We start from the raw sequence: 20841 nt of genomic DNA, 5'->3' as shown, positions 1-20841 counted from the left end.
CAAGACAGTTTGTCCATTATGCAGTGGCGACCGCTGTTCTCCCACTAGGCCTCCCATAGATGGCCAAATTTTAAGGCCTGTACAGAACTTACCGCAGTGTAACTAGCTGTAGAATTCTGTAGAACCTTCAGAACCCAGATGATCCAATATAATACATATCCCCCTGTAGATGTATTCCAGTCATGATACAATAATCTTTCACATCACTTTACGGTATCTCTGGAAAAGTCAGAAAATCCAAGATGTTGTTTCCTATTTGGAATCCAACACAAAACAGATGGTGGGAAGCATTTTAAGGGTCTGCACAGGATTCCAGCTGTGGAGCAGATACCAGAGGTTCCTGTCGTGTCCGTTCATTTGGGTGATCGGCAGCGACTTATGAGGAGGACATAACGGGGCCAAAAATGGCGCAGATTCAGATTGTCCTTAAATATATCACCTGAAATCTTTCTAATTTCTGTCTTGATTTTAGGGGGGGGGGGACCCCGGCCTGAGCAGATGTTTCACATTTACCGCCTTCTCCTGACTTGGATGTTTATTACCTAACCAAAACCATCCAGGAATCTAAATGAAAAGTCGGATCATACCTACTTACTCCTCCCCATCTGCTGGAGGTTTATTTGTGTAGTCTTTGTGTGTGCCTAAAGGACCTTGCTGCCTCGACATATATAGTAAATAGTTGGCGTATGGCCCCCGCTATGACCTCAGCAACACTTAAATGGACGATTTTTCATAATTTGCTCAGTAACACACAATATTACACTATTCATCCTTAGTCAATTTGCTGATATATCTGGAGTAATCACTACATGGATATTCCAGGATTTTTTTGGTAGCTAACCACATATTCAGGGCCTTAAAGGGGTTGGCCACTTTACCTCATGTTTTTGTAATATGTGTGTAAGTGTGGTGAGCAGGACATGAGGTAATTTACCAATATACATCTAGTAATAGTTCTGCTCCGCTTTCCTGATATGTAAAGTGAAGCCTCCTGTCTTTTACCTCATCATTTTACCTCATGTCTTTTACTTCATCAGCCAGAGATTCCTTACCATAAAATGGCCGCAGATGGAGGGTCATGTGATCTCTGTCTGTCCATGACCAATCACCCTGGCAGGATCTCATGATAGTATTCATCAATATAAGATCAAGGTGCTTGTATGGTGATTGTTCATGGACAGATAGAGATCACATGACCCTCCATCGGCGGCCATTTTATGGTCAGGAATCTCTGTCTGATGAGGTAAAAGACATGAGGTAAAATGATGAGGTAAAAGACAGGAGGCTTCACTTTACATATCAGAAAAGCGGAGCAGAACTATTACTAGATGTATATTAGTAAATTACCTAATATCCTGCCCCCCCACCCCCCACACTTACACACACATTACAAAAACATGAGGTAAAGTGGACAACCCCTTTAAATCCAACACACTAAATAATCAACCAAAATCTAAACAATCCGTGTTACCTTTTCAAGTAATCCTTTGCGAGTTGATCGACAGACACCTTTGCAGGTTCCTCCTCTGATTCTTTAGTAAAACTCTCTGCTTCCTTCTTTAACCTCTTTTCCTCTTTATTCCGTTTTTTCTTTAACTTCCTTTCCAGGACCCTGCGTTCCTCCGGGGTGAGGTCCTCAATAGGGTCTTCGGGTACCTCCTGTAAAAACAAGAACCCTTGTTTGTCACTATGTAGACTATAAACGATATTGCTTTCTGTTATCAGCCATTTCCGGCTGAGGTGAAATTGAAAGAGATGTGCTTGTTCTAGATGGGGTCTAGGACACGGTTATCCTTTTGGAAACTACTAGCACAGGGTAAATTATAGGCCAGGCAATGCGCCCTGGGAAAATGGTATGCAAATAATGCATCTTATGCATTACAAAGGGTTTCTTATAGCTTCCCCAAGGCCAGAGATCTGACACTGCTGAACTCTTAGCTCTCTTTATTGATCCACTTCTCCTCTGTTCCGAGAGAAGAACTGTAGCAGGCTTCTGGTTGCATATTACAGCATTCACCAGAGCAGAAGGGAGGAGCTGTAGAACCATTTAGTGTAGAGAACTAAGAGCACAGCAGTGTGAGGACATGCACCCAGTGCAATTTGAAACGTTTATATTTTAGGATTACAGCTTTTCCCAATGCTCTGACTAACAACATACATAGAAATATTACTAAACTGCTCTCCCAGTAATAATAATCTTTATATAGCGCCATCATATTCTGTAGCGCTTTACAAATCATAGGCGACAAATACAAACATAATACTACATTGCAGAATACAGTCATATGGAACAATAGGAGTGACTTCAGCTGTATAAGGTCAGAGCTGCTGACAAATTCCCTTTAAGCTGCTGTTATGAATAGGTAGTGACGCATTTTATTTATAAATGGTGAGGTAATGGGTGACATAGTCCTAATTCTATGGTAAACATTAGCTTTCCCCGCTACATGGGTCATTTCAGGTACTTACACTTTAAAAAGTGGTGTTAATAGATGTCAAGCTGTAATAATTCAGAGACAGGGGCGTGGGTCAGCTTAAGGTATGGAATATTATAGAGGGCGTGATGTGTTAACCAATATATATGACGGATAGAACCGGCTAATGACAAGTCTGAAGAGAATGTGTCACTCTGAATTCTGGGAGGACATATTTACATTCCACCACGGATCACGGCAATTAGGGACTAAGGTTTCCTAATTTAGCTATAAAGCAGGCGTATGTCGTAAGGTGGAGGCTGGATGTCTAATTAGGTTGATGAGGATATAATGGAGATCAAAACTGAAATTTTTGTTTGCTATGAAGCATCTACAAAGGCTCGTGACAACCAGACTAGCTGTTCTGAGCATTAAAAAAAAAGGAGTACAAAGTACAAGTCTAACAAAACACTATTCATACTCTAATGGACCATTCTTTGACAACTACATCAACCTAAGATTGAGTTGAAGGTGCCCCAATGACGTCCCAAACACAAGACTATAGAGAAATAATATGTGGCGCTATTAGAAATCCCATAGGAGCCAACAAGTCCATTCCATTATTCTGATGGCCAACATGACAATGAAGATGGTCAATGCCTAAAGTTCTACCATGGTCCATCAAAACTTTATCTTTGCAATATGGAAGTCCAAAGTAGACAGACTGCCCACTTCTGAAGCTGAACTTGTTTGAGGCCAAAAAGTCTACTTACCTCAAAAAGTCTACTTAGTTATCATTAAGTGTTGGAAATATATAGATATCCAAGGTTGGAAATCCATCCTCCACTTACACTACTGTAGATTGAGACAATTTTTTTAGTTGAAAGATTCATCCATCGTAGACTTGGTCAAGTCCGCCAAGTAAGACCACTTCTACCAATTGAGGGTAAGAATGGCACAGCTTCTGTACACTATGGAGATCTTTCTACCAACCCTTTTACACATAGGGTTAAAGAGTTGGATTCCTCTACATCTAGAACCTGAGCTGTGCTGAAGAGACCCAACCAGGTCGAAACAGCACTGTCTACAGTTGGTAGTCTGTTCCTTCTAGGAATAGATATACTGGTTTGGTTTTAATCCCACATCATGTCAGAAGGCTTCCTGAAGGTCATGCTTGATATCTAGGGAGCTGCCTTACAAGGTAGATAAAAGAGACTTGATTTTCCTTGTCCCATCCTAAAAAACGTATTTGCATTTTTTTTTCTACATCTAGAGGAAAGTCGTAGCGTAGAAAGTCGCAGAATTTGGGACTGTTTGCCACAAGATGTTGTTATACTCTGGACAAGTTCATGAGGGTACTGGATATCCTTCTGGAAAGTAAAATCATCCCATGTTTTGGCAACAAGGTTTCTGTCCAAGAATTTATTCCGACAAATTTCTCCCCAAATTTGGGTTCGGGGGGTAATTTTTACCATAATATGCACCAGTTAGCATCAGTCTTATGTTTTTTTTCTTCTTCTGGATCAACACTATAGGATTATAGGTTGACTTGATGGACTTACATCTTTATTGAACATAGTGAAAATAGTAAAAGACCATTTGACATTAATATTTTTTTAAATGCCGCTCTAAGCTTTCAAACCCCATTACGTGGTTGGAGGCGATCGCTCCATCACAGCGGAAGGCAATATGAGATTTGATGGATCTTCACATAGCATGACGTGCTTGGTGGTGGCCTCAGAGTCTGAAGCATAAACATCTCCTTGCTTGTCAGTATAATAACATGGATGTATACACATCGGCTCTCGGGGGTAATCTTATATCGCAGCTCGGGGAGGCTACGTCCAGCTGTTACAGTTTAAGTGAAAAATACGCCCAAAGAATCGTGTTTTGTTTAGACTTTTTTTTTTCAGCTTGGGCCACAATGATTAATGACATGTTACTTAATTAGGGCCCGCTACTCCATGTTTAATATAAGAACACCACTCAGATTTCACTGGAGTAAAAGAAGGGGGGGGGGGGGGGGAAACAAAACATAAGCAGTGGGGGTCTTTTGAAGTACCATGGACAACAGCGGTTCCAGCAGATGTAATGTAAACACCAGCACTCGAGAGTGACGAAGGGGGCACAAGTAAATTACTCCACCATGACTTATAGGTAAACATCACACTCAGACACAATTACATCAAGGAAAGTGAAATTTGCTGTGTGAAGGAGTGCCAAAGTCGACAAAGTTAAATCACACTGGCACTCATTGCCCTCCGTCGTCTAGATCATAAGGCATTGAAATGTACTGGAAAAACATGGCTGCTTTCTTTCGAAAAATGTGGCAAACCTACATTTGCTCCCACTAAAGCTTAGACGCACTACCACACACATCCCATGGGAAAGTTGGCTATGTGTGGTATTAATACTGGTACCATACTCATCATGTCATCGACACGTGGCCTTCATTCCTTCTATTTAGAGTCCCAGAAGGACTGGAAGAAGTGAGACAAGACTGTGATACCTACTCTATTACTTGATACCGACTTCTTTCTCAAGTTATGGCTCAGGTTTTCTTTTGCATTTTTTAATTTTTATTTGGGAACAATATCTATTTACCACTTTTTATTTCAGCCTGAAGATGATGGCCAATTACATTAGATGAAGGTTGACTAATCCTACCCCAGTTCTATCTATTGTGTCGTCCTAATACAAAGGCATCCAAAAGTCTATGACAACCTAAGCTCTGGCAAGTCAACTAGTCCTGACACATCTGTAACTTGCTGGTTGCCAACATTTGGAAACTAAGTGGTTTTTGGACGACAAACACCATACCATCTTTTGGGTGCCAAACTCATTGTTGGGATATTATGAACATTGCAGAGCTCCACAACACTAGTCTTGTGTTTGTGTGGATTCATCATTGCAATAATGGATTCAGGCACAGACTGTTGAGTTGTATGTTAGACTTGTTTTTAGTTAGTCTAAACTGTGCACAACAATGTGGCACACCGGCAAGTTTTTTCGGCACATGGACTATTTCCCACAAGGCAATGCCCCTTTTTCTGAAGTTCACGTCCCTTTTCGAAGGTCATGTCCCTTTGTCAGACAATTTGGAAAAGTCGAAACAATGGTCTAAAAGCCTTTATAAATGTGTTGAACGGCGGTTTGTGGTGTATATTATCCTAAAAGTCTGTCTGATGTGACTTCATACATTTCCCCCAGTGTTTCTTTAAACTCGTTGCCTTAGTTGAATCGTAACAAATGTGATAATTTTAAATAGACCCCTTTATCGAGTCTGGTAAGGTCCTGAAAAAATCTTTTCAAGTCATGTAGTTTAGAGATTAGCTGGAATGGTTATGTTCCCTTCATTAATATTAAGGTAAAAAATTGCAATATGCATCATAGGAAAACTTTTCTGCTTTGGTGATTTCGAAGAAGAAACCCCTGATGTGGCATTGTGACAGGACCTAAATAAAAAACCTAAACACTTTAGAGCTAGAAGTCTAAGCAGAAGAAGATCAAGACCCACCACTAGGCCTCATCTGGCAAACAAACAGACATTTTGACCAAAGTTCAATAGGCCCAATTGTAGTCAACAGGGTCTTTTTGGCACAGTTGGTGTCCATTATGTCTCCCATCAGGAGCTTCCATTATTTACCCGTTTCGCTACTAAAAGGAGCAGAATAACTGACGCCCCTGTTGAAGATGGGAACTTAATTATTATTATTATAATTGCGAGACTAAACACTGACTGTCCCTACATTTATAACGTGGTGAAACTTATTAATAAGAACACATTGTACTATAGCTTCCTCTTCACACAATTCTTGTAATACATTAAAACTAAGCCTCAAATGTCCAAATTGGCTCCAACGTACTGCATAACAAGCAGGAACAACCGGTCCAAGATCCCAACGGGTTGGATTAGACCCATAGGCGACAAGATGAAAAACCAAAATCCGAATCCAGAAAATCCCAGCTCCATCTGTCAAGGCTGAGCTCTCATTAAATACTGGTTACACTCCATGTTAAAGGGAAGGACAATTAATGATATTCTGGAGATTGTCCCAGATTTTGTTGGACCGCATCCAATGAAATACGGTTGTATTATTTTTTATTATTCCAAAATATCCAAGAATCGCTTTTATTAGGCCGTTTACATTATTAAAAAGGGGGGGGGGGAAAGGGCCATTTTCTCAAGCCACAGTTCAATGGTAAAACTATCAGATGGACGCAAGGACAAAAACACAATGTGCTCCGTCTGACCTTCCTCTGACTCTGTTTATTGGCAGTGTATTGTCCATAGCTATTAGTAACCGCTGAGACATTTCAGCACCATGTAAAGCTATGACGTTCGGCCACTCCTTCCCTGACAGCTGTTTTTTCCTATTTTTTAACAAGTTTGTGAGGCTTTATAGGGTTTTTAATAAATGATGACGCATAAGCCTAGTCCCCGAAGCGGAGGGATGGATGGAGTCCAGGGTTTCGGATGCTATCAGATGATCAGTCCAATAACACTTCTGTATCAGGCGATTGCTGCAGGAATGGGATTTTAAGGTTTTCAACATGTCTTATGTCAGAAGTGTTAATGAGGTGACCACTCCATCATCTCTACTCAAGGGAAAACAAAGGTATCACAAGAACAAATTTTCTCACACGGAGAGACTGGTAATGTAATCAGCATTATATTCTACCTAAAAAGTTCAAAGTTGATACAGGAACACTAAAGGAAGTCTACCGCCCCCATCAATATAGAACTGTTACCCCTTACCCAGTTTCTGTGTTAATGAGGTGACTGCTCCGTCATCTCTGCTCAAGGGAAAACAAAGGTATCACAAGTACAAATTTACTCGGCCCTTCAGAACATGGAAGAACAGGTAATGTAATCAGCATTATATTCTACCTAAAAAGTTTAAAGTTGATACAGGAACACTAAAGGAAGTCTACCGCCCCCATCAATATAGAACTATTACCCTTTACCCAGTTTCAGTGTTAATGAGGTGACTGCTCCGTCATCTCTGCTCAAGGGAAAACAAAGGTATCACAAGTACAAATTTTTCAGCCCTTTAGAACAAGGAGAGACTGGAAATATAATCAGCATTATATTCTACCTAAAAAGTTGATACAGGAACACTAAAGGAAATCTACAGCCCCCATTAATATAGAACAATTGCCCTTTTATCCATTTTCAGTATCCTTACATTTATTAATATTTGGACATATAACAAGCGGTGATAAAGAGGTTAGTATCCCTTTAATTACAGTATTTGAAGTTTGGGATGCGGAATGTACCAATTAGGCAGCGGGTGGTAACACATGGGCGGAGTTCTCCCTCAGTGATTACATATCCTATTTTTACACTCTCTCTTCAGAACCGGATTAGATTGGCAAGTATGCACATTTACTTAACAGTGCCCTGTGGTCATGACCTTCCCAATTGGCTAAACAAGATCTTCTCCTTTTTTCAGTAAATAGTAATTACTGGCGTGCAAAACATTTACTACGAGCATTCCCAAAAGTCAGCTGTCCTCCATATGACTGAGAAAAGAAATAAAATGACTGTAAGATTCCATCGTTATATTAATAGGAAGAATTCCAAGCCCCCCACGCCCACCTTGTTACGAGGAAAACCTATAAATAGCGCAAATTATACAAGGATGGAAATAAACAGGATATGGTTGGAGTCCATTAGAGAACATGACACAACTATGTGCCAGGCAGGGTGGCGGCCATTAATTCCTGCCAGGCGGCGGCTAATAACAGCCTGGAGATGGGAAGCTGCCGCGCTCTGTAATTAGCTCGAAGCAAGGCCCCAAATCTTCAGTCCATTGGCTCAGAAGATTAGGGGCGAGAGCGTAGTCAGGTGGCAGGAGGGAGGAGACCATGCAAAAGTCCGTAATTATTATTATTACGCTCGGATTTCTGGTGTCTTTTGTCTCCAGCATTCCAGAACCATCTCTCCCTCGTGCAGGAATGTAACATTTTGCTGACTAAAGTGGCTTTGTGGTTGTGGAGCGGCTCGCCTCCCCTAAATCGCACAAAGGACTTCAAAAACAGTTATTCTTTATGGGCCCCTGCCAGAGTAAACAGCCTTGTTGTATGCATAACACGAGAGCTCCTCTATCTCCTCCGCATCAAACGCTGCCCCCCACCAGTAATAACACTGATAATACCTACCTCTCTGGTGCCTACGACTCCGGCACAGGGCTGAGCCCACTCCATGTAATGCACTTAACAACAAGACGGCGCTGGCAAAGATCAGAAACGTAGCATTTAAGTGGTGTCCTCTGTAAGATCCTTCAGCGCACATGACTTTGAAGCTTGGGTGGTCTCAGGAAAGCTGTGTTGGTCTGGATTAACATGTCGGACCGGTTGCGGTAGAGGAGGAACGGAGGCCTTAAGAAATGTTATTGTCTACATTTGAGGCTCAGCACATTGTCTCTTACATCTGATGGTGGGGTCCTGGAAACAAGGTCAACATCTGTTTTGATCTTTAAGGGTTTTCAAAATAAATGGTTTCCTTCAAAAAGTTGGTCCTTGAGGGTGTCAGAAACTAGAAAACTATGACTGATGTGAACAACCTTGTATGTTGGTGATATACATGAAACAGGAATTTAAAGGGGTTTTCCAGAGGGGTCTACAGGTGGCAAGTAACTTCATATAATTGTACTTAGCGCCCTTCCCTGTCCCAGTTGCAGAAAATGCTTTTGGAGGAAGCTCAGCCAATCATCATTGGAGGTGGATTAACATTGCAATCAGTGATTGGCTGAGAGTCTCCACTATTGTTTCCTGTGGTAGCGGGAGACACACAGGAAGTGCAGTGTGGTACATACCAAGAGCGGCAGGGGAGCGATTTTATTAGATCAATGGCCCCTAAGAGATCCCTTTCAACAATAATATTACATGCAGTCCCCATGTTATGTTATTAGGTTCTTTAGGTTTGTACTTAAGCTGAATTTGTATGCAAGTCGGAACTGGTATATTTTATAATTCTAACTTAAAAAGAAAAAAAATTTGTACCACTGACAATTGGATTTTCAAAATGATGTACTGTCACGGGAACAAGGATTATCAATAAAACCTCATTACAGACTCATTTAGTCTGGGACTAAAGTAAAGCATCCAGAGAACTTCACCAGAGGTAACAGTGGGCAGAGAGGTCGTCTGTAACTAGCGGTCATCTGCAAGTCAGGAGTCCTTAAATCGGGGACCGTCTGTATATAGTTGGAAACCCCTTTAATAAATTCTTCATTATATATTGTGCATAGTATAGTAATCCAACCAATCTAACTACATAAAACTAGTATGAGGCTGCACTGATATATACAGGGTCATAACATGCTTTGCTTAAAGGGATTGTCCATAAATGTTAAATATATGTCTGGGTATATAAAATGTAAAAATATCCAATCCCCACCTGTTATATCCCAGGCCCAAATCCTTGTCTGGTCAGTGCAGCAGTCATGTAGGGTTATGGCCATGGCATTAATGCAGGAAGTCACTGGCCTCAGTAGTCTTCTGCCGGTGTCACCCATAATGTCCATGACAACTGACAATTTGGTCAACCTTCGAAACCGGACAGGGAGATTTGGAGCAGTACACCACCACATGTGGACCGATGGTGAAGAGTTCTGAATCACAAATAATCATTTATACTTACCTTGGTCCGGAGAACTTCGCATAGTGCCTCCTGCCTTCACAACGCATGTGCTTTAGGTACGGCGCATGCGCAATGAAGTCACCGGTGATCTTTGCTGGCTTAATTGAGATGCTACGGGGCATTTTGGGACATAAAACCACAGGTACATAAAGACTTGTAGTTAGCTCAGTGTCCAAATCACAGGTTCCCTTCATTTGGCCGTTACGTCAATTGTATGAATGGAATTTAGCAAATGACGCAGGGCGATTACAGAAAGTATGTGAACCATCCGAGCCGGGGACAAAGCCGGTCTGTGGAGCAGAGGAAGGAATCATTTATACAGGGACAGAGGAAACGGAGGCAATCTAGAAAGTGCGGACAGATCCTCAGACTGCTGGGGGCAGTTGTCTTAAGTTATCGGTGTTAGCGGAGAGATATGGTATCAAACTAGGACACGGAAGGGAAAGAGAAACAAATCCAGGACGAATATAATACAGAGAAACATCGAGTGTAAAAGGAAATACTATGCTAAAAATATTCTGATTTATAGAGATCATTCATCTTTGCTTTTCTAGGAAAGGCGCCACCGTAGTCACAATGCGGACGACAAACTCGATAACAAAGCAGTATCTTCATCAGGCCAGGAGGACTTAGAACTACAACACATAGGTGTAAGTAGACTCTATTTTTTTTATTTTAGTCTCCAATCGCCCTTTTAAGAAAAAACTGACACGCCTGTGCCACGTAAACTTCATGATACACAGATTTCTTACATTTTTTTCCAAAATTAGGAAATAAAATAGATAAAATGTGGATTTTTAGTACTGCCTAAAAACAGCGCCACTCCTATACAGAGGGGAATTGTGGCATTACAGTTCTTTATAATACAAGTAAATAAAGAAAAAGTATAGTCCCTTAAAAACGCAATGGGCGGCAATAGGTTTGGTGAGGTTACCAGCAGCCAGACCCCAACCATCTAAAATGTAGCATAAGGGCTCCAGGTTTCAGTAGGCCCCTGCGCGACAGATCTGACTTGCGTACAAATTCAACTTAAGAACAAACCCAAAGACCTATCCTTCACGTAACCCAGTACAGAATTATTGACGTGTCCCCCAGGGGGCACTGTATAGTGACCACCTAGCTGGACTACATTATAGAAAGTCCATACTGCAGTGTGGAGGAAATCCCTGACCCTGACACTGAATAGGGTCTTTCTTTCGGGAGACGGGCGGCTGATGACGATCTTCCCCTGGGTGTAAGCTCTTTTGTTTCATCTTCAGTAAAGTGGGAATTTCCTTTCACTTTTTTTTTCTTCTAAGAGCAGCCGAGCTTCCACAAATAAAGTAGACTTATCCAAGCTTAGTAAAAGCCATAACTCATGTCATGCAGGCCCAGATACCTTTGGGGACTTCAGAAATAATACAATTTTACACAAAAGCCTCAAACTTGGAAAGCGAGTCTCTTGAGTGATGTGAAGAAGCCGCCACTTTCTTAGTTTTCCTTTATTCCATTAGAGAAATATATAACTTGTTGCCAGAAGGACTGGGATGTATCACTGGAGACAAAACGTCTCATTAAAAGTGGCTCTCAGGGTAACATCCCCTTTAAAAAAAAAAAAATCTAAATAATGTACATGTTCTGTCCCGGATGCAGATAAAAATAAAGGCAGCCAAACTTACCATTTTTGGTTTCTTTTTTTTTTTTTTAGTTATTTATACATAATTTATACGTAGTTTGTACTCAAAGCTCCATAACATCGTAAAACGAGGTGATAACTTCAACAAAGAAGTTAAAAAGTTGTAAATCTTGGAATATTACTTCAGGGAAGGCTAGAAGTAACAAGCTGGATAGTAGGGGTATAACTGCTGGGCCCCCCACGATGACAATGGGACTCCCATTAATGAGCACTAGACCCTCATCCTCCGGGTTGTTGGGGGTGACGGAAATTGTAGAGCACAGCACTTAAGTATCTCTGGCACTGTCATAGACCGTGAATGAAAGATACCCAAATTCTCTGCTCCGCCACTCCGACCTAGGGTGAACCTAAACTCTCTGCTGCCTGAGGCAAGCAGTAGAATGGCCCCAACTCCACCCCATGCAGAAATATATCAGTTTTTTAGTAGGTGGGTGCTCAATGCAGTGTTGACATTGGGTATGAAGAGAAACTATTTTAATTGTCAGGACCTACTTTGTAGCAGGTTACTACATCCCTGATGTTGCCCACCACTTTGCTGCAGGTGGTGCTGCCTGAGGCGAGAGACTCAACTCGCTTCATGGCTGATGCACCCCTGACTTCGACACTCCTATAATACTGAAAAGACCGGCAGGATGCATGCTGGACAACATTTTTCCAGTTTGCTGGGGATTATGTTCCCGTGATTTATGTGGGTCCCAACAGTTGTACCCCTTTTCCCGGTCAACTTGTTATACCCTATCCTGTGGACAATAAAAACTGTATAATGGATATTGTATTTTGGGTGGGTTTGACTAAGGCGTAGGGTGTTTTCCGACTCTTCCCTTGGCCGACAGCAAATCTTAGCCAGAAAAACAAAAAAAACTAACCCAGAAAAACAAAAATTCTGAATGCGTTTTATCACTCATCGAAGGAAAACATACTGAAATGTTTCAGTAAGGACAAGAGAGGCCATGTGACCGCTATCCGGGCCGTATCTGGTGTGTATGGACCGCTGCCAGCTGACAGTGAAATTAAATATGTATTCCCTTACGTTTAAGGCACCATTAAAATAAAACCGTGAACTCACGAATGGGATTAATTTAATAGCGGTTATATTAGTTCATGTGTGTAAAAATATTATAACACAAAACATATGTATTTACTCAGCGTAAAAACGGCAAGAAGAGTGACATAAACGGGGCGTAAGCCAAAGCTAATGTATAGTTATGCCAGGTGTGGGGACAAAAGATTTGGCTAAAATCAATTCTCACAAAGTTTGCTCTAGTAGGGCGATGGCAGCCATCTTGCCAATTTATAAAAGAAACAGGAAGACAGATATGATGACTGGTATCCATGAGAACATGGAGATTGATTGTAGTTCCCAGTGGCAACACATGACTCTAGTCTTGAATCTACGGCTTATGATGGTCATTGCCCTCCTGTTGCCATTGATAAACCATCAGTTTGGCTGAGCATGCAAGTGGTCTTAAGAGGGCAAATGATTCGAAGAAGCTGCTGCCAAACATCTCAGACAGCAACTTGCTCTGGGACCACCATATGGCACCGGCTTGTCCTGTGAGCCTCGTCAGAAGCCACATTGGAGTCAGAGTACAGGATGAGTTTTGGTTCTCTGCTCCATAGACTTCAAGCCCGGCTCCCGAGGCAAAACAAGATCATGTTGGACTTTGGCCTTGCAGGGCCCAACAGTTGTACCCCTTTTACCGGTCAACTTGTTAGGTGGACTCATGGTCCACTTTCTGCCAATTTCGAGAGTCCAGCATTTATATCTTGTGATATACATCATAGACTGTGATGCAACACCATGTGCCTAAAAAAAGGCATCAAAATATTGGCACAGACTTGGCCATCGAATAGGTGGTGTTAACTTACACTAGACAGTCCAAGACTTCCCAGATTTGTCATCCAACATCGCCCATTGATAAGCCAAGAAAACTGTATCGATAGTTGTGCCACCAATAGCCTAGTGTGTGACAATGGCTGCTCTATCCAAGCAACCGGTATGAAGCAAAGCGGACCATGCAAATGGTAAAACCAATAAGTTGTTTTTTTGCTCCTTAATGTACACTCTTCCCCCGTCTTGACACAAAAAAGAGAAATGTAGACATTTTTGCTAATTTATTAAACAAGAAAAACTTAAATATCACATGGTCATAAGTATTCGTCCCCTTTGCTCAGTGTTGAGTAGAGCTGGTGCAGCCAGGAATCTTCTTGGGAAGATGCTACAAGTTTTTCACCCTCTTCCTCTCCAGTCCCTCAGGTTGGATGGTGAACGTTGGTGGAAGCCATTTTCAATACTCTCCAGAGATGCTCAGTTGGGTTTAGGTCAGGGTTCTGGCTGGGCCAGTCAGAAGATGTTCTGAAGCCTCTGCTTTGTTATTTTAGCTGTGTGCTTAGCGTCATTGTCTTGTTGGAGGGTGAAGTTTTCGCACAGTTCGATGTCCAGAGCACTCTGGAAGAGGTTTTCATCCAGGATATCTCAGGTACTTGGCCATATTATTCTTTCCTTCAATTGAAACCAATGGTCCTGTCCCTGCCCATAGCATGATGCTGCCACCACCATGTGTCGTTGCTGGGATTGTTTTTGGCCAGTGATAAGCAGATTGGTTTTTTCCACACATACCACTTGGAATTGACACGAAAAAGTTCAATCTTCGTCTCATCAGACCAGAGAATCTTATTTCTCATAGTCTTGGATCCTTCATGTGTTTTGCACACTGTATGCAGCTTCCATATGTCTTGCACTGAGAAGAAGCTCCCGTATGCCAACTCTGCCATAAATCCCCGACTGGTGGAGGCTGCTGTGATAGATGACTTTGGGTAACTTCCTCCGATGTCCCTATTGCAGCTCTGGAGCTTAGCCGCAGAGATCTTAGGGTTCTTCTTTACCTCTCACCAAGGCTCTTTTGCTTATTTTGGCTAGATGGCCAGGTCAAGGAAGAGTTGTGGTCATCCAAAACTTCTTCCATTAATGGATTATTGGGGCCACTGTGCTGCAGAAATTGAAATTGAGTGCTGCAGAAATTCTTTTGTAACCTTGAACAGATCTGAGCCTTGCCACAATTCTGTCTCTGAGCTCCTTGGATAGTTCCTTAGACCTCCTGATTCTCATGTGCACTGTGAGGTTATATAGACAGGTGTGTGCCTTTTCTAGTCCAATCTGTTTAATCAAACACACTATGAAGTAGTAGAACCATCTCAAGGAGGACCAGAAGGAAACGGACAGGATGGGAATTAAATATGAGTTTCACAGCATCACTGCAAAGGGTTTGGATACCTAGGACCATATGATATTTCAGTTTTTCTTGCTTAAAACATTAGTAAAACTATCCACATTTCAATTTTTTTCTGTCAAGATGGGATGATTAATGGAGTGTAGATTTATGAGCAAAAAAAAAAAAACTTTTCTGATCTTACCAATTGGCTGCAATGAATCAAAGAGTGAAAAATGTAAAACAGGTCTGAATACTTTCCGTAGCCACTGTGTACAGTGATTCTGTATGTTTCTGTATGGAAAGAAACCCTTAGTTCCTAAAGGGAACCCACTCAAACCGAGAGAATGTTCAATACCAGAACAGAAGTCACAGAGCTGGAAAACTAAGCCACCACACCATCGTTTATAAATTTGTGATAATATGCCAAAAAATCAGGATAACTAAACCTGGCATCAAGTGAGATTAGCCACCGAGGCCACATGTGCACTCCGGTAGGGGCCCGTACAATAGATATATTCTAAATGCATCACTGTGGTGTATGTTACCACTTCACACAGATCACATAACATAAAAGTCCAGTTTACTTGTCTGCCTCTCCCTGCCCAGTAGGGAAAAAAAATCAAGGTTTTTTAAAATTTGATTTTGTTTTTTTATTTTTACTCCGAAACAAGCCTGACCACAAGATCTGTGCTTCTCGAGAAAAGGAGAAGAGGCCAATCCGGCGCCCCTCCTCTGCTTCACCTCTGCAATCCCTCTGTATGAAAATAAGAGCGCACAGGGCTCCCCCACCCCTCTGCCGAGAGCAGTAACAGAGCGTAGGCAGGGTGCCAGTCAGCATGACCACACTGTGCATTGACTCTGTGTAATGAAAGCCAGGAAAGAACACATTACACAGTGTTTCTTCAGAGCCAGCTAGCCTTCAGTGATTGCAATCAATAAAAACACTCTGCAAGGGGCCCACAGGGGGAGAGACGGAGAGACACGGAGTCAGAGAGAGGGAGAGATCTCTGCTGAGTTTGCCTGACACTCTCTCCCTTCCCCCTCCAACAAAAACAAGTGGAACTTTGGAAGTCAGAAGACAAGCTGGTCTCCTTTCAAAAGACAGAACAGCTCTGCAGTTCCCCCTCAGATAGGTCCACGCGAGCCGAGAGGCTGAGCTCGGAGATGACTTGTTTTCAGCCTGGGATGTGAGACTTCCAACAAGTGCAGCATCCACAACACATCCCATTCCCAGAAACGGAGACGGCGAGAGGAAGGAGCCATGGGATGGGATCCAGTAAAACAATTACAGGATGGCTAATACTGGAACTCCCGGCTGTCCGAGAAACAAGGTGAACTATTGGTATTTACCAGACGTGGTGCCCAATCACTTCCAAGAGGCTACATGTGCCAGGAGGCTGCAGAGAAAGGTAAGCGAATTTAACACGCATAATTACACTTAAGGAGATGCCATTTTATTGTCCGTTTCTGCAGAATAGTCTTTAAGATGCCGATGACAACGCTATAAATATGTAACCGACAACGTTACGACCCAGTAAATAAATTGTATAACCCAAAAATATGGTAACGCTGAGGATCCTGACACCGTGCATGCTGGGTACGCTGTCAAGTGTTTACATGCATCCATGTCCGGATGAAACGCGAGGCTTGCAGATTTACTTCACATCACCTGTTTGTTAGATAATTATTCGTTAGGAATAATAGGATGCGTTGGAGATTTCTCGAATTTACCAGGAAAGCAGTGAAATGTCACATGTAGTACCAAAACAAACAGTGGAAGCCATGTGAACAGCGACATGTGGTGAATAGCTCATGGGCTCTGCTATTTCTTATTGGACCATAGCGTCTCCGTACAGCCATAGCATTCAGTAATTCAAGAGTTAAAAAAAACTTTCTACGAGTGATGACATCACAACAAGTCTGCACCATTAAGTAGTGACATCAAAGACTTGTAATAGTTACGTGAATATCGCTTCTATATCACACCTTAACTTGAGTCAATTTTGAACTTTTTTGGAAAATGGGAACTTTTTTCAAAAACTTTATTTACTTTGCTCCCTGTATCTCCAGTGACGGTGAAGGCGCTGATTACTTGAAGAATGTGAGTGGGGCTGTGTGCACTCAGCTGCGTGTGTGTAAAGCTTCAGTTTCATGCTCCAGGGGGTGGGGAGGAGGACCGCCGATGACATGAGTGCACATTGACGAAAGTTTTCAATGTCACTAGTGTGGGTTTGTTAGAGCCCTCCCTTGAGTGGGAAGGAACAGCAAGACAAGTAGGTCCTCTCCTTGTTATTGTAAGACTGCGTTGAAGATAGAGGAGGTGGGAGGGGGGGGGGGGACAAAAAAGGCCAAATTTCTCAGAGGCTGTATTCATTTTGAGAGGCTGCCAGATTCTAATGTGTTACACATGGTTACACTGAAAAAACTCTGGAGTGGTTCCTCCATTCTTAAATTACACTGCCTAGCATGCAAAACATACTGTACGGGATTGATCGCACATACACGCACATACACATATACACGTTAGGTCCTTTTAAGGCGATGGACTACAAAAAAAATCCACATTAGACAGAATAAGTGCATCCTTAAGATCGCAGTGTAGAACCTCTTGGACCTTTATGGTCAAGGGTCTCCTGCCTTGAGTTGGAACTGGGTGGTGGCCATGCATTTGCCTTCAGCTATTTCCATTATTCCCATTCACTAAAGCACCCCTCCATTTATTGAGTGCTTTCCATAGGCCAGCTTTGTAAAGAAAACTAACCTTTTGCCACTTTAGGTGCCACTATATAAAGGTTGAGGAAGTTGGATTTATCTGTCTAGCGCCTACCATTACACGAAATAATTGAGGTTCTGCGCCTAATATGTTAAATAGGGTATTCAATGTTATGTGGGTGGGTCTCAGGATTTCTGCTCTGGACCCAGGACCACTCTGTTGACAGTAGAAAGGGCAAATAATATAATTGGGTTGATCAATTGGGAGTTGTGGTGGACAAACCCATAAGGTTCTAGAACGAAGGTTCTACAGGTCAGTGGGGGCCAATTCATTGTCTATGGACAGGATTCCGGCCTCTGGGAATAATGTCACTTATAGACATCTGAAGTCATGACCATTTGCTGCCCCCCATTATGGTGACTCGGGCAGTAAACTTTTACATGGGTTCGGGCAGTTGCTTGAATTCCGTCAGGTCCCTTTACACTTGGAATTCAGTGTTTACTCAGTCTCCTCCAAGGAACATAATATGAATTCCTCAGCTGCCGTAGTGTAATTGAATAGTACAAGTCATCCTCCCGACAAAGCAGGCAAATCACTGGACTAAAGATGGCCGCCTTTGTGTGGTATAGTGATACAGCGGCGAGTCTTACATCATATATTATTAACCTGTGAATGGAAACCTCATGTGCCTCATTCACATACAACCATTCCAAGAATATAAAGAAGAAATAAAATCCATCGGAATTGTTCCCTGTAGTGTTCACACGTCTTGTGTCGGCATAGCAACACCTGCTTCCTCCTGTACACAAATATATACTGTACATCTGGGGCGTCCAGAAAATGTTCTCCAACCATTTTATGGCATGACGTCATTCCCATATTGTTTTTAATAGAACAAGAACCTTCCAATATGTTTTAACCCTAGGGCAAAGCCGGATACAATGATGCACGCCATGTTCTACGTTCTCACATGTTACTGCTCCATGATATTATCACAGGTGTTGATAACCATCATCCAGCCACAGTCCAACGTATTTCATGCCAGTCGGCCAAACATGACTAATGTTATTTTCCGGGAGGGAAGTCCTACCAAAATATAGGCAATCCATTTGTTGTCAGTGGGGATACACCAATTCCGGCGGTTGGTACTTCCCGCTTCTCGATAGGCTAACCAGATAAAAACTGGATGACTCCTTTAGGATTACATTTCCGTAACTAGATGAAATTAAAGTGGTTTACCAAATTTTGAAAAATCCCTTGAAATAACATGTTTTCTCCCAATAGTTATGATACTGTCTGGTGGTCTACACGTGCCGTTCACGCAGACACAAACTGGCCATGGGCACATGTAAAATTTATGTGATGTCAGCACTTTTGCTTGGGATTGATCGCTTTAAAAATTTATTTTTGATTTACAAAACTGGTCCCGTAAGGTTTTTAGAAAAATCTGAGTCTTCTTCAAACCATTCAGTAATCGATAGCAGCCAATGACTTCAATTCTTTAAAAAATAATGTGGAATTTGATTTGTCAGCACTATTCTTTTACATAAGATTTTCTAAATCTTCCCACTCGTCTTTCATAAAGTCTTGTATTCATTTAGGAGGAATTCTGAGTTTTACTCGACGTGATCTGGGCTCGCTCACGCGTTTTGACTGGATGCCAGGGGAAGCTCAAACTTGAGAATATTCCAAAGAAAATCATTTTTTTTTCTACTTAAACATATAAATTTCATAAAAATGTAGTGGAATTTACACCGAGGTTAATTGCAAAAGAAAACTGATTTGTGAAGCCCATGGGATTACACGTCATAATAGTAACAAAGGGTTGGGGAGGATAACCCGGCCGTTACCTATTATCAGGATGCACAACGTCATTCATCACCCAGTCTCTGTATATAATTATCAGGACCTGATGGACTACAGAAGACATTTTATGTTGCCTCCAGCAGAGATGCTATAAAGATGGGAACAATTACTAGCCTGAAACATGTATCGTAATTCCTGTGTGTAGCTTGGTACAGTAATAAGATACTGGGGTAACTAAAATATGGGACCTGAGAGAAAACATGAGGAATAGGTCTTAAAATAAACCCCACAAAACATGGCGGGTGGCATGGATCATAGTGAGGACTGATGGGTATGTAGGTGGGTAGACTCTCGGATTTATTGATTGATTGAATGGGTGTGCGAGTCCATGGATGGTAAATGGGTTGATGAGCGTTTGTTTAAGTTTCCAGTGGCAGAATTTTTTGGGAATATCATGAATAAAGTAATAACAGTATGCCATATATATTGAAAAAGAGGTCAGAAAGCCACCAAAAGCAACCGGAGTTAAGCCTAACGTTCGCAAATATATATTTCCGTCTGTGTGCTACCCGTTTTGTACCATTTTCATACGGGTAACACAGACCACATTCACTACAAGGGGTAAAACAGTAACCAATATGAATGGCCGTATTGGCCACCGTACCATAATCGAGACGCAAAAAACTATAGAGCTCGTCCTATTTATGTTCTATACTCGTTTTTTTCATGGCTCGATCGATACGGTACCATAAGTGCTCATACTGAGGAAAACCGTATATGCAGCCAAAATAAAGCGGTATATAGAGAAAAACACGTGTTCGTGTGCATGAGACCCAAGTAAGTGAAATCCCATAAAAATATCTACTAGAACTTGTTGACGCGAGTAATGCGCTAACATTCCTGTTAAATACCTGATCATACTTGTGAAGTCAATGATCATGTACCATGATTTACAGCATATAGGTTCTAGAATTTATACCCCATTGACATTCCTCTTAAGTTTTATTTTTATTTCGTCAATCCTTCACTCAATCACACGCAAACAGATACACGCAAAAGAGAAATTTTTGAGTAGGTGGCTGCTTCTCTACGGAGTCTTCATCAATGTGACCTTCTCATGTATACACATCTGACAAATTATATTACAAAGTAAATCGAGGAAAAAAAAAAATGTATAAAAAAATTGGCCCTTTGCAGCCCCATGCTCTGTACCCTGGTGGGGCTGAAAACGTGGTGAGATCAAAGCCTTTCCAAAACTTCAAAGTTGATCTGGAAGGTTATATAAGCCCATAGAAGTACGACATGTCCAATAAATGTTCCACAAGCAGTTATCCGACTGATGTATCTCAGCGTTCGGGACTATCAAGTTTATT

General features: G+C 41.8%; 2 protein-coding genes across 7 annotated transcripts in view; one reads left to right on the top strand and one right to left on the bottom strand.

The window, feature by feature from the left end:
- CHLSN (cholesin) overlaps positions 1–20841 on the bottom strand; it is a 147263-nt gene that overhangs the window by 14838 nt on the left and 111584 nt on the right. For all 5 annotated transcript variants that reach the window (XM_072120441.1, XM_072120442.1, XM_072120437.1 and 2 more), the window contains one exon: positions 1472–1659. In XM_072120441.1, the coding sequence (XP_071976542.1) occupies positions 1472–1659 (188 nt within the window). The remainder of the gene's footprint in view (positions 1–1471; positions 1660–20841) is intronic.
- The window catches only part of GPR146 (G protein-coupled receptor 146), a 37775-nt gene continuing 27622 nt past the window's right edge, over positions 10689–20841 (top strand). Inside the window, exon 1 of one of the 2 annotated variants that reach the window (XM_072120433.1) lies at positions 10689–10712. The gene's annotated coding sequence lies outside the window, so the exon portion shown is untranslated. Of the gene's footprint in view, positions 10713–15741; positions 16359–20841 lie in introns of those variants that run through there. The other variant, XM_072120429.1, reaches the window with a different exon arrangement.

The sequence above is a fragment of the Engystomops pustulosus genome, chromosome 8 (genome assembly GCF_040894005.1).
Source record: "Engystomops pustulosus chromosome 8, aEngPut4.maternal, whole genome shotgun sequence".
NCBI classification, from domain to species: domain Eukaryota; kingdom Metazoa; phylum Chordata; class Amphibia; order Anura; family Leptodactylidae; genus Engystomops; species Engystomops pustulosus.
This window is presented reverse-complemented; position numbering and strand designations above follow the sequence as displayed.